The sequence below is a fragment of the Culex pipiens genome, chromosome 1 (genome assembly GCF_016801865.2).
Source record: "Culex pipiens pallens isolate TS chromosome 1, TS_CPP_V2, whole genome shotgun sequence".
NCBI lineage: Eukaryota > Metazoa > Arthropoda > Insecta > Diptera > Culicidae > Culex > Culex pipiens.
Window position 1 is genome coordinate 9,060,206 of NC_068937.1, and position 15,108 is coordinate 9,075,313.

At 32.0% G+C, this 15,108-nt stretch overlaps 1 protein-coding gene across 1 annotated transcript in view; it reads right to left on the reverse strand.

Moving 5' to 3' along the window:
* Window positions 1-4,896: 4,896 nt before the first annotated feature.
* Window positions 4,897-15,108, reverse strand: part of LOC120413272 (segmentation protein Runt) — a gene marked incomplete at its 5' end in the record, with an annotated part of 64,515 nt that continues 54,303 nt past the window's right edge. Inside the window, 2 exons of the mRNA XM_039574001.2 lie at window positions 4,897-6,038; window positions 6,196-6,528. Of these exons, the coding sequence (XP_039429935.1) occupies window positions 5,230-6,038; window positions 6,196-6,528 (1,142 nt within the window). The remainder of the gene's footprint in view (window positions 6,039-6,195; window positions 6,529-15,108) is intronic.

The window sequence follows — 15,108 nt, forward strand, 5'->3', positions numbered from 1 at the left end:
TAGTCTCCTTGTTTGCACTTCGACATTGGCCCATTTAAATTGTTTTACTTACTTTCTTCGAAAAAATAGCAACTTAACAACGTTAAATTTGAATCCATGGAAACTCACCACGGCCAATTTAAATTCACCATTGCTCATGTGCACGCGATTACCAGTTGAACAATTCTGATAAATAATCTTGTTAGGGGTAGTTGAACCAAAATGTTACGTTAATTTAAAAAAAAACTGCATTTTTGAGAATCCATTTGCAATCTATTTCGTGTCTGCGGCAAAGTTGTAACTGAGGTAAAGAGAACTCGATATAAAATGGCAACACTCTTTAAAAATATTTTTTATCAATTTTTGTGATTGATAAGTTGCGCAAAAAATATTTTCATTTTTTTTATTTGTAGGAAATTAAGAGATAACCAAAAACGCTATCTATTGAGCTTTGGCACAAAGTACTAAAAATCAAAACATATTATTGACTCAATATCTTCATTTGAAATATTTTTTATAAATCCAATTTGCAACCATTTTCATAATTTTTGACAAATTAAATCCTCCAAATGGGTTTTTTTTTTGCATAATTAGCGACATTTTTATCTGTAGAAGTCATGATCAAGCTTGACCATTTTTGATTATAGTTTTCAATTGCAGAAATTATAATAAGCAATTCTGTTCCAAAACCGGAAATGGATTTTATTTGTGTTATCATTTCACCTATACACAAGTCTTTACACAATTTTGGCAGCTGTCCATATAAACATGGTACGAAAATCTGTGACTTTTGAAGGAATTTTCTGATAAAAAAGGTATACGGCAAAAAAATCTTGCCATTATTCATTTAGCCCTTTTTCACAAAAACTGGTTTTTCATATATTTTTTTTATTTTCGTGATTTTTTGTATGTTTCAGGGAACCAAAATCCGCACCTATTGAACCATAGCAATATGGATCAAATAATTTGTCGCCGAGTTACGAATTTTTGAAAAAAAATAGTGATTTTTGGAAAAAAAGAAATTTCAAGCATAGTTTTTTTTTTTGTCCTCGACTTTTATGTAAATCTGATTTGCAATCAAAGAGGCATTCAAGATCACACCGTTTTGAAATATTAGTCTTGATTAAGAAAAAAAATGTTTCCGAAGAGATCAAAAAATTTCACGAATGTTTTATTTTACAACATTGAAAATCAGACCATTAGTTGCCGAGACATCGACGTTAGAAAATGGAGTATTGCTTGAGTTAGATTTAAGCCACCATTACCGCCAACAAGCAAACAAACTCGCACGTTTTCGTGTTTGACAGTTTGCCAAACAATTTTAAAGCAATTTTCCTAAACTTTTCAAAAATGGTAAAAAAAAATCGAAAAACTGCAAATATTTTACGTTTTCTAAGTGCACCTATTTCATCTAAATAGTTCTCATCAATACCTACAACTTTTGATCAGAGAATTCCTTCAAAAGTTACAGATTTTCAAATATTTATGTATCATTTTTGTATAGTAAGCTGCCAAAATTGTATGGAATGGTACAAAATGACTTATTTGGTCATAGGGAAGGCTCCCACAAAGTTTTAACCAAATAAATCAATACAACAAATAAATGGTCGAAATAGTCCGATATAGTTGACAATTGCTCTTGTACAATAAGGTTCTCTTTACTAAAACACGTTCACATTTCAGGTAAGAATAATTCATCAATTATTGTCTTAGAATTTACTGTTCCTCCGATACAACTATTTTTTATTTTTTTAAATCATGTCGGGAAAAAAGGTAAATAATAACATGGGTAAGACTCTTGGAAAAAGTAGACTTGACATTAAAAAATTAAAATGTTTGAAAAAATTCAAAATGTAACTCAGAAAACTTCATTTTCCTGTTTGTTTATCTATCGAAGGCTTCAATGTTCCTACGCAAAATTAAAGAATATGTAAAAAACTTTTTGAAAAAATAAAAGAAGACTTTTGCTGGATGAAAAAGTCACTGTTAATACAAAAGCTAAAATACTGTTAGAAGGATGTAATTTGCAAACAGTTAATTACCATCATCTTTACATTTTCAAAAAAAATATTTAAAAAAAAACGTTCAAAATGTCATTAAAAAAGTAATATTCCAAGTATACTTCGACGTTTCTAAAATAAATCTGGTTTTTTTGCTGCAACTTTTTTTATCTGCTTTTTTGGGTGAATAATCACAAGTTTATTTAAAAAAAATATTATTTTTCACTCATGGCCATTCCATCTGACGCTACTTTATCAAAACAATTAAAACGTAGTAGTTTTCAGTTTTTTTAGATTAACTTAATTAAGAGCATCAAAGCACCAACAGAGTATTCTCGTTTTCTTTCGCATGCAATATTAAAAAATCCAAAATTTCGTTCGAATTTCTTTAAAAAATAATCTGCATTGTGATGGTATACATTTATCTTATTTTTTCTTAGTCAATTTAATCAAGAAGTAGGTAGAACAACTGTTTTACAAACATAAAATTTGTAGAGAGAATTTAAACTAGAGCAGTTCTCTAGGATTTCGGTCATTCGATTTTTTTTTTGTATTTTTTAATCCGACTGAAACTTTTTTGATGCCTTCGGTATGCCCAAAGAAGCCATTTTGCATCATTAGTTTGTCCATATAATTTCCCATACAAATTTGGCAGCTGGCCATACAAAAATGATGTATGAAAATTCAAGAATCTGTATCTTTTGAAGGAATTTTTGGATCGATTTGGTGTCTTCGGCAAAGTTGTATATATACAGACTACACTGAAAAAAAATGATACACTGTAAAAAAAATTTGGTGATTTTTTTATTTAACTTTTTATCACTAAAACTTGATTTGCAAAAAAACACTATTTTTAATTTTTTTATTTTCTTAATATGTTTTAGAGGACATAAAATGCCAACTTTTCAGAAATTTCCAGGTTGTGCAAAAAATCTTTGACCGATTTATGAATTTTTTAATCAATACTGATTTTTTGAAAAAATTGAAATATTGGTCGCAAAAATTTTTCAACTTCATTTTTCGATGTAAAATTAAATTTGCAATCAAAAAGTACTTTAGTGATATTTTGATAAAGTGCACCGTTTTCAAGTTAAATCCATATTTAGGTGATTTTTTTGAAAAATAGTGTACATGTTTGCACACTTTTGGAAAAAATATTGTTGAAGAGCTGAGAAAATTCTCTATATTTTGCTTCTTGGGACTTTGTAAATACGACCTTTAGTTGCTGAGATATTGCAATGCAAAGGTTTAAAAACAGGAAAATTGATGTTTTCTAGGTCTCACCCAAACAGCCCACCATTTTCTAATGTCGATATCTCAGCAACTAATGGTCCGATTTTCAATGTTAATATATGAAACATTTGTGAAATTTTCCGATCTTTTCGAAAACAATATTTTCAAAATTTTCAAATCAAGACTAACATTTTAAAGGGCGTAATATTGAATGTTTGGCCCTTTTGAAATATTAGTCTTGATTTGAAAATTTTGAAAATATTGTTTTCGAAAAGATCAGAAAATTTCACAAATGTTTCATATATTAACATTGAAAATCGGACCATTAGTTGCTGAGATATCGACATTAAAAAATGGTGGGCTGTTTGGGTGAGACTTAGAAAACATAAATTTTCCTGTTTTTAAACCTTTGCATTGCAATATCTCAGCAACTAAAGGTCGTATCAACAAAGTCCCAAGAAGCAAAATATAGAGAATTTTCTCAGCTTTTCAAAAAAAAATTTTTTCCAAAAGTGTGCAAACATGTGCACTAATTTAAAAAAATTAAAAACTGCGACTATTTTCAAAAAAGTCACCTAAATATGGATTTAACTTGAAAACGGTGCACTTTATCAATATTTTGCTAAAGTACGATGTAAAATCAAATTTGCAATCAAAAAGTACTTTAGCAAAATATTGATAAAGTGCACCGTTTTCAAGTTAAATCCATATTTAGGTGACTTTTTTGAAAATAGTCGCAGTTTTTAATTTTTTTAAATTAGTTCACATGTTTGCACACAATATTTCGATTTTTTGAAAAAATCAGTATTGATTAAAAAAATCATAACTCGGTCAATGATTTTTTGCACAACCTGGAAATTTCTGAAAAGTTGACATTTTATGTCCTCTAAAACATATCAAAAAATAAAAAAAAATCAAAATAGTGTTTTTTTGCAAATCAAATTTTTGTGATAATAAGTTAAATAAAAAATCACCAAATTTTTTTTTACCTTGTATCATTTTTTTTCAGTGTAGTCCATATCCATACCTACAACTTTGCAGAAGACACCAAATCGATCAAAAAATTCCTTCAAAAGATACAGATTTTTGAATTTTCATACATCATTTTTGTATGGACAGCTGCGAAATTTGTATGGAAAATTATATGGACAAACTAATGATGAAAAATGGCTTCGTTGGGCATACCGAAGGCACCAAAAAAGTTTCAGTCGGATTAAAAAATACAAAAATTAAAATTGAAGAAAAAAGACCGATTTCGTAGAGAATTGCTCTTCTGCATTGTTTAATTTGAAACATTAAGCGCTATCAAAATTCATTTTCTCTCTTTTTAACTTTGTAATGAATTTTTATTTCGAATTGGGTACTAACAATAACCTTAAATTTGTGATATTATTGTTCACAATAGCAAAGCTTATTTTTCCGAGTACAATGACCCTTTGTACGACTGCAATGGATTTAAAATGGATTTTTGAATCAATTTAAAAAAAATTAACCTCCCGGCCCTTCTTGACAAAAAATGTCCAATTTGACAGCTCGTTCCAAGGGTACCATAGTTGAACCATCAAAAAAATGTTGTCTTTTTAATTTATTTTTTTGCATTAAATTCAAAAAAAGTTGTACATAAAAATTTACATAGAGCTCTAGGACCCTATTCAGCATGTTCTGTTTAGAAGCAAGTCGTTGTATTCTTTTGCTGTACGAAATTAATAAATCAATTAACTGTTTTTTCAGTATTGACTGATGCAAAAGTCATTTGTTCTCATTTTTTAGACACCCCCCCGTAAATGTCAAATTATTATAAAAATTGCTGCCTTAAGTTTAATTCTAATTTGACGTTTGCTGAGGTTTTCGAAAATTTTGGTTATGTTAAACGAGCTAGCTAAATAAAACAATATTAAGAAATGACGTTCCAATCTTCTTTTCCTTCTCCCTTTCCTGAAGAGATCGCTTTCGCCTCAAACTATCTCAAATCTACAAAATTTCACCCTAATCAACTAAAAATACATAAAATCCCCCCTCAATACGGCCGCCACACATCGCCCTGCTTCCCCTGCTGCAGCTGCTGCTGGTGGAACCGGCTGCCCTTCCTAAACCGAGCCATCGTCGGCGTGCTGGCCCGCTCCAGAATCGTCACGCTGGCCACACTGTCCGTCGTGCACGGCGACCCCGGTGGACTGGGCGAGCGCTTCGTCGAGCTCACCGACGGGGGCTGGTCCTGGTCCGGGTCGTCGACGGTCGCTTCCGTGACGGCCTGCAGTTTCCGCGGGGGAGCGTCTTCGCCGTCGACCGCGAGCGGCCGTTTGGCATCGGTGGTGCTTTTGGGCGAGTCCAGGCTGTTGTCCTCCTTGCCGTCGGTGATGGTCGAGGGCGGGGAGGTTAGCGAGGGGTTGAAGAGGGCGGACTGGCGGAACCAGGGCAGTTCCTGGTAGTTGCCGTAGAGTTGGTTGTAGAGCCAGTGGTTGGGCTGTGGGATGAGTGGGTTTTGGAAGAAGAGCTGCGCGGCCAGGGCGTGGTTCAGCGGGTGGTGATGGGTGGCTTGGGGGTGAAGTTGCTGCTGGTTGGGGTTCGGGTAGGGGAACATTTTGGCCGCGGCGTGCGGGTTCTTCTGGATGAGGGAAGTGAAGGCACCGCCCATCAGGGGACTTCGCGTCCGGCGATCTTCGGCGGTGTCACCCACGTCGGAACCGGTCACGCTGATCTGGTCGTCCACGTCGTCCTGGTCCGGGTCTTCGGAGGTCGTGGTCGGTTGGCGGCTGGACGGCACCGGAGAACTCTTCGGACTGGTCGTGCTGTGCGGGTTGCAGCTGGCCGGGGGATTTTGGACGTCTGGAAAGCAAAGAGAAAAGAGTAAAAAATCAATGACCCAGTTTTGGGTTCGCGGGAAACATTCCGCGCAGTCTGCTCCGTAAACATTTTTACGACCTCCAACCCCTTCTCGGTGGAACAAAAACAGAAATATTTTCACGCAAATGGTCGTACTCACCATTGGAATCGCTAATCCGGGGTGAGTTTACGGCATCGCCGTTATTACTACTGCCCGTGCCGTTGAAGACACCGCCGCTGGTGTTGGAGGCCGCCGCGGCCACCGCCGTCAGCATTCCCATGGTCGTGGCCGCCGTCGCACTCCCGGTTTGCTGTTGTTGCTGCTGCTGCTGCTGTTGCCGATCGATGGCCGCTAGCATGTGGGGACCAAAGTGGTTGCCCGCCGCCGCGTGGTGGTGGAAAAAATGTGAACTTGGAAATCGACCGTTGAGCTGCCGCCAATCGTTGGCCATGTGGAGGTGGGACGCCATGCCGCCCAGCTGGTGGGGGAAGCCTGGGTGCGGTGGAGGTGGGGCAGGAATCATCACGTGGTGGGTGCGAGATTGTGCATGTGGGTTTTTGGAAGAGAAGAAAATTAAAACAAATATTTATTAGAGTTGGAACGTTGGAATTGATTGTTAAATCATAACGCAAATTAAATTGTTTTAAAAAAGATGATGCATAAGATTTTCTGATTTTTTATGATTTCTTAAACCATTTTTGATCATTGATTCGTCCAAAAAAGTATTCATACAATTGGGTACTAAAGCCCTATGTCAATTTTCATGTACAACGGTAAAAAAACACGATTAAAACCCATTTCTGATCACTTTTTTTCATTTTAATACAAACATTTTTTTTACAAGACAACATTTTTTTATGGATCAACTATGGTCCCCTTGGAACGAGCTGTCAAGTAGGAGCTTTTCTTTCTAGAAGGATCGTGAGGTTAATTTTTCAAAATTGATTTAAAAATCCATTTTAAACTCTTTGTGGTCGTACAAAGGGTCATTGTACTCAGAAAAATAAGCTTTATCGCTGTAAACCATAATACCAGCAATCTAAGCTTCATTTTAGGACCCAATTTTCGAAAAACTAACACTACTTCGATTCCAATTTATTATCTGTGCCAAATCTAAAAGAAATTGCTTAAAATTAAGGAGTCGCTGTTTATCTTTTAAATTTGTTAAAAAAAAAGGTAAAGACATTTTTTCCATTTTTTTCTAAACGAAGCCGTAATTGATTCTTTGTATTTTTTTATTTGCATTAAACTTTTTCCGTGCATTTGATTTGTCAAATAAAGGCATTTTTTACTTTTTATTATTTCATACAGGACTCCATACAACTTTGTGGGCTGGGCATGTGAATGCTTGAAAATTTGTATCTTGGGAACGATTTTCTGATCGTTTTGGTGTCTTCGGCAATGTTATAGGTTATAATTAGTTTTTTTTTCAGAAAAATAAGCACACGGAAAAAATTGTACACATGTCTATTTTACTTTTTATTACTCAAAATTACTTTTTATTACTTACTGAATTCATAAACAGTTTTTTTTATTTTCATTTTTTTTATTCTTTGAATTTCTAAATTTTCAAAATTTTCTCTCTAGTCGAGTTTTGGTTGGTGCAAAATCTGGAACCGGAGATACATTTTTTTTTTTGAAAATTGTAATTTTAGGAAAATGTTGGAAATTTGAAATAATTTAAATGGTAAAAAGCAGATAATTTCACAAAAGTGAAAAAAAATTACTCAGCTCCTGATTGTTTTTGTTTTCATTGGTGCTCTCTATAAAAATGTATTTTTAAATTACAAAAAAAAATTAAACATTCCTAAAATTTTGCCATGATTGCCTGTAACTTGAAAACGGTGCACTTAATTGAAAAATTAATACAATCGTTCTCAATTGCAAATTTGATTTTTGATCTGAAAATGATTTTTGAAATTTTATTGGACAGTAAAAAACTCACTTAAAAAAATATATTTTCGGTTTCCTACAACTTTGCCAAAGACATAAAAAATTTGAGAAATTCTACACAATTTCTCTTTTGAGCCATAATCCATTGAAAACGGAAAATGAATTGCCTCAAATTTATGACCAAAGTAGCCATTTTACGTCATTGATTCATCCATACAAGGCTCCATACAATTATGACAGCTGTCCATACAAAAATGGTACGTAAATATTCAAACATCTGTATCTTTTGAAGGAATTTTCTGATCGGTTTGGTGTCTTCGACAAAGTTGTATTAGTAGGTTGATAAGGCCTACTGAGAAAAAAATGGTGAATGATTTTTTTCAGATTTTTAAATCAACTTATTTTTACAAAATTAAATTTTCCGAAATCCAAACACAAATCCAAAAATTTTAAATTTTTGATTTGTTTTAGGGGCCTAAAACCAGCAACTAAAGAGCCATAGAAAAAACTAACTTAATCCACCTAGGTCACCTATGGCTAATAAGATGGGTTTGGACACACATTTCATATTTTTTTTCAGATCCGGAATAACAAAGAACATAAATATTAGTTAAGTGGTCATAACTCAAGACATGGTTGCCAGAACATCAATGTTTTAGACTCGTTAGAAAGGTCTTTCAATAACATAACCAACGATGGGTCGGATGATGAATCCGGACATCATTTACAAGCATAAAAAATGAGATCCGGCTTCAAAAAAGTACATGAATATCACTTAAGTCGTCATAACTTGAGACAGGGTTGCCAAATCTTCAATATTTTGGACTCGTTTGAAATTCAGACATTTTCTGATCTACTAACAAAAATATTTTTAAAAATTTGGAATCTAGACTAACATTTTAAAAAGGTCTAATATTCGATATTAGTGTGTTTTAAAATATTTTTTTTAATTATATCATTAGTTCATAAAATGCTAAATATGATTTAATTTTTTTTTGGGAATTAAAAAAAATTACTGCAAACTTTTTTTTCTTTTGCTAACAATATAGAATTTTTTTTAAATGTTAATAAACATAAAATACTTTCTTCAAACCTTTGGCAGAGTCTGATAAAACGAGTCAAAGGACTTAAACATTTCTAATAAAATAGTTCTTTTATCCAATGTTTTTTTGAAGATCAACAATTGACTAAAATCTTATTTTTGGCTAACTTCTAGGTTGAAGGTTGCCTCGAGGTGAGACGCCACAGGATACAAATTGGCGACTTTTTGGTTACGAGTCCAATTTTACCTGTCTGCACCACCAAGGTTGACTTTAGTTGAGTTAATTCCTTAAATAATCTCAATTTCATCATAAAACTTCTCCCGACGCTGATAAAACCAGTTGCAAAAGACGAAAATCCAATTTCCACTTTCCACAACCAGAATGCAGTACTGCAGAGCTTTCTACATCTCCACACAACCACCCCATCACAAAGGCCAAACATTCAATATTACGCCCTTTTAAAATGTTTGTCTTGATTTGAAAATTCCAAAAATATTTTTTTCGAAAAGATCGGAAAATTTCACAATTGTTTCATATATTAACATTGAAAATCGGACCATTAGTTGCTGAGATATTGACGATAGAAAATGGTGGGTTGTTTGGGTGAAACTTAGAAAACATCAATTTTCCTGTTTTTAAACCTTTGCATTGCAATATCTCAGCAACTAAAGGTCGTATCAACATAGTCCGAATAAGCAAAATATAGAGAATTTTCTCAGCTTTTCAAAAATATTTTTTTCAAAACTGGGCAAACATGTGCACTAATTTAAAAAAATGAAAAACTGCGACTATTTTCAAAAAAGTCACTTAAATATGGCTATAACTTGAAAACGGTGCACTTTATCAAAATTTTAGTAAAGTACTTTTTGATTGCAAATTTGATTTTACATCGAAAAATGAAGTTGAAAAATTTTTACGACCAAAATTTCGATTTTTTGAAAAAATCAGTGTTGATTAAAAAATTCATAACTCGGTCAGTGATTTTTTGCACAACCTGGAAATTTCTGAAAAGTTGGCATTTTATGTCTTCTAAAACATATCAAAAAATAAAAAAAATTAAAAATAGTGTTTTTTTGTAAATCAAGTTTTAGTGATAAAAAGTTAAATAAAAAAATCACCAATTTTTTTTTTACCGTGTATTATTTTTTTCCAGTGTAGTCCGTATCCATACCTACAACTTTGCCGAAGACACCAAATCGATCAAAAAATTCCTTCAAAAGATACAGATTTTTGAATTTTCATACATCATTTTTGTATGGACAGCTGCCGAATTTGTATGGAAAATTATATGGACAAACTAATGATGCAAAATGGCTTCTTTGGGCATACCGAAGGCACCAAAAAAGTTTCAGCCGGATTAAAAAATACAAAAATTAAAATTGAAGAAAAAAGACCGATTTCGTAGAGAATTGCTCTCATGGATGAGGAAGAAGTGAACTAAATCAAATTTCAATTTTAATTTTTGGCATTTGGAAACAAAAAGTATCACAAAATAGATCTTTACAGATTTGCTACTATCGAAGATTAGCAATTTATCAATGATTTTCTAAACATATTTTTTCCTGAACTTCTATGTTTTGTACCGATCTGCGGTCCAAAAATTTAAAATTCGTAAAAAGATTACAAAGTGTAAATTTGATTTGAAATTATTAAATAAGCAACAAACAACAATTCTGAATTATTTACTGTTCATTTTAAATGCTTAAAATGTTTTTTTTTTCAATATTAATCAATAAACAATTTCTTTCACAAAAAAAAATTATCGTTCAAAAGAACCATTTGAAAATCATCCAATTTTCAACTAATTAATTCATGGAATTAAAAAAAACTGTGTGTACATTTGACTACTTTCGTCAATAAAAAAAGTTCTGCAATCTTCATTACATCACTGTCGTGAGTTATGTTTGAATTTTGTATAAAACTCTTATTTTCAATAGGTACTTCAATTTGACAAGCTTCGTTTTATGAATAGATGACTCGTGGTGGAAATATTTTCAAATAAATGCAACTTTTTGCAAAACACTTATAAAATTCAAATAAATTATATTTTGTGGTTTGGTTTTGGTTTAACACAGTTAAACACAATGAAATTTTCGCTTTTATGCCATATTTTTCAAACAAAATAAATCAGCAGTATTTTATGATAAAATAATTATAAATTATAAAAAAATGATGCAAGTTTCAATATGATGGTTGAATTTATTAGCAAACAACTGTTGAAAAAAAGTTAAAGAATGTCATTGCTGATAAAAAAACTTTTAAAAAATTGAGCAGGCAACAAAATTTCAGGGTTAGTAATTTAAATTGGAGGGTCAGAATAAAAAACAATATTTTAATTACTGAAAATCATGTCTTCTTTTATTCACATTTATTTCAATTTTATTTCCAATCTTGTCCCCTTTTTCACTAAAAAATGAGGAGATCAAAATTTTATAATTGACTAAAATTTAAAATTTCATTGAAAGAACTTGTAAAATCGATTGTAAACTATGTATAATATATTTAATAATGATTATTTATTTTTTTTTTATTCAAACAAGACTTCAAAAGTTTTTCACTTTATTTATTTTTTGATCGGTTCAAGACGTGAAAGTACAAGAAAAAAAATATTTTCATAAATTAATTGATTTCAACATCAGTTTTCAATATAAAATCAAATTTGCAATCAAAAAGAACATTTCGTACAAATTTTGGTAAAGTGTACCATTTTCTAGAAAACGCCACTTAACATTTTATGTTACATAAAAAATCAGCTTTTGAGTTTTTGAAAATAGTCCAATTCTGCAAAAAATCAAGGTTTAGAAAATGCCCAGAACAATTTTCTTAAGAGCATTGATAACCTCTGGTTGCTGAGAAACAGCGGCTAAAAGATGAAGAAACATGAAGTCCAATTTTTAATGTTACTTATTGAATTTTTTTTTTTCAGGAGATAAAATATTTTGAAAAGTTAAATCAATACAATACATGCTTGGCTCTTTAAAAAAAAATCCAAAAGACCAGAAAATTTCACAAATGTATCTTTTTTTAACATTGGAGCTTGGGCCTGAGATATTTGCATAAGAAAATGGTAGCTGTTTGGGTAAGACTTTAAAATTTAAATTTTCGCGATGGCCAATTTATTATTAAAAACACAATATCTGCAAAAAATCCTTTTCTAGAATAATTTTAAGAATAATTTAATTTTTTTCAGCTTTTCACGAAAAACAATCTACTCCAGTTCACAAAAACAAGACAACATCCATAACTTGACCATAAAATAGTGGCATCGTCAGCAAAAGTTCTAATCAAGATCCCGACGGCTGCTGCTCCCTCGAACAATCTTGCACCAGCTTTCCCGAAAACTGTGTCTCACTTTCCCGTCGCATGTCTAAGAAAATTCCTCCACTCCAAAATTCCGTCCTCTCTGCAAAAAAACCCAAATGGATTCAGTTACACTCTGCTTCGTCGGATGCTGCCCAAATCGATGCCAGCACCCATTTACTGGTGGGTCCTTTGCAGCAACCTTTAAACCTCTTGGAAAATGAAAACAACAAAAAGACGGCTGACACGGGAGATTGAGAAAATTTTCTCAGCTTTTCCACCCATCGCGAGAGAGAGAGAGAGCGACAATCTAATTCTCTCACGACATCGAGTATATATAATTTAAACTCGCACACACACATTTAAAGCGCGCAAGAGAAAATGCTTCGAGAGAATTGAAACCAGAAAAAAGTGACTTTTTTTTTGTCAGTTTCCACCAGGACTAGCGTCTGAAGCCATCTCACTTGCTCACAGCAGCTTCTGCTCGTTAGTGTCTTGGTTCGCCGTTTGTGAACGTGGTTTGCTGGTGTTGCCTGGTGGAGCTTTTTCCCTTTTAGTTTGATGTTTTCTTTGCTGCTCGTTAGTAGGAGCAGTGGCAGCAAGTATTGTGGCAGCTGATAATAATGATGTGGAGTTTTGTGATGTCGATTGAAAGACGAATGTGTTGTGGATTCAATTGAAGTTTGAAACGAGTGAGCTGATTGAAAATAAAAAATGTGTGCTTGAGTTTAATTTGTGTATGAGAGTGAAAAAAATATAGTAAAATTTATTGAACATTTTAAGCACCGGATCAGAAAAGTTTGCAAATAAAATATTTAACAAAAAAAAACAAGTTTCAATGCATAGAAGGTGTCTTGTAAACAAACTTATCACAGTACCATATTTCAGAAAAAAAAATACAAATAATTGAAACGGAAGTAAGTGAAGCGATTTCCCGTCGGCAAACTGTTGTCAAATGTTATCAAATATGTATGTTATCAAATAGATATTCGTAATATCTGGCCTTGGAAATTATTGTATGGATCTTAATTATGGGACTCATTAAAAAAATAATTTCTGATTTCAAAAAAGTTATCGGATCTTTTTTTGTAAATAATTTTTTTGGTAAATGACTAGAATATTTAAAAAAGTGTTTCCATCGATTTTTTTAAGCTAAAATTAAAAAGAAATTAATTCATTCTATTTAAAAAAACTCAGCTTGTGAGCGTTCTAAAACAATTGTTTTAATTCAGATTGTTTTACAGTACGCTTTTTTAATTAAAATTTTGATGTGCAATGAAGATAAGATGCCTACGAAAATGTTTAGCAATATTTACCGTAAATACCGTAAAATTGTTTTAACTGATTAGGTAAATCTCAAGATTTCTATATTTAAAACATGTACTGGGTTAGGACACACAAGCTTCATGAACTATTTTTTTAAGTTTTTTTTTTTAAATTGAGTTTAAAAAAATGCATCGGAGATTATTATTTATAATTCCGAGATGACTCAAATAATTGTTTTCTATTTAAATTAGATTTTAAGAATTCTATTTTTTTTTATTTACGTTGAATGTACCATTACTAAGGTTGCTGGTTGGACAATATATTGCGTTAGAGCACAGTCCCAGAAATTAAATTTTGTTTCTTCAAATATGGCCTTCTTTGCTCTAACGCAATATATTGTAGAAAATGGATAGATAAGTAAACATTTGCTGAGCAATTCAGGACTTTCTAACTTAAAAATATATAATTTACCCCGAGGTTTTGATTGAATTCAATGTAAAATAAATCTCAGAATCCGAATGCAATTGCCAGTTTTCAGGTAAGTGCTTGCCCAAAGGGTTAAAAATGCATGTTAAAACTTCAAGCAACGCTGTACGTAAATTTTAAGCATGCCTTTGGATTCTACGTCAAAACATCTTCAAATTTGCGTACCCAAAAGTTGACTTTTTGTTAAATTTTCTTGTGTGAAAAAATGCATTAAAAAAAGAGGGTTTTCAAAAATCCCAAAAACAGAGGACGGGGGTGCGACATGGGAGCGGGGGTGGACCAAATGTCACCAAACTTGGGATTTTTCGTTTTTGAGGCAAAACTAACCCCCATGCCAAATATGAGCATGTTTTGTTTGTTAAAATATCGATTTTTATTACAATTATGAACTGAATACAAAAAACCAATCAAGAGTGTCAAAAATTTATATAAAAATAATTAAAATATTGAAAATCATTATATTCACACATTTCAATCTCATTGCAATGGAATATAAAAAAGATTAATTGATTTAAAAATATAGTGTTAAAACTAAAGTTCATATTTAAATTCTAATATTCGAATTATAAAAAACAAGTAAAAAGTTATTAAAAATGCTTTATCCAGCACACAGTAAAAAATTGTATAAAATTGGAAGGTTTAATTTTTAAACGTTGAATATTACCTCTTTCATGATATAATTTCCCTTCAATTTAGACCGAAAAAGTTACATTACACGTTAAAAGTGGTAAAATTACACATTTTCCGAGGTAAAATTACTATTTTTCTGACCAAAAATAATTACCATGTTTTTTTTAACTTTGCACAAGAAATCGTTCAGAAACCAAAAGGTCTTTAAATTTGAAATATTCAAACATCCATGTGTTAAGTAAACTCTCTGTTTAAAACAAATTATATTGCTGTTCCATACTAGTGCTAAAAATATTTTTTTTTCAGCACTCATTTCAGTGCTGAATCATTCTATTATTTTAGGTACAGCAATGTGCCTTTTAATCGCTTCAGAAAGACAGAAAAAGTAAGTAGTTTCACAACGGAATTGCAAAAATATTGCAAAACTGGATTTAATTCCCATTCATACGGTGAA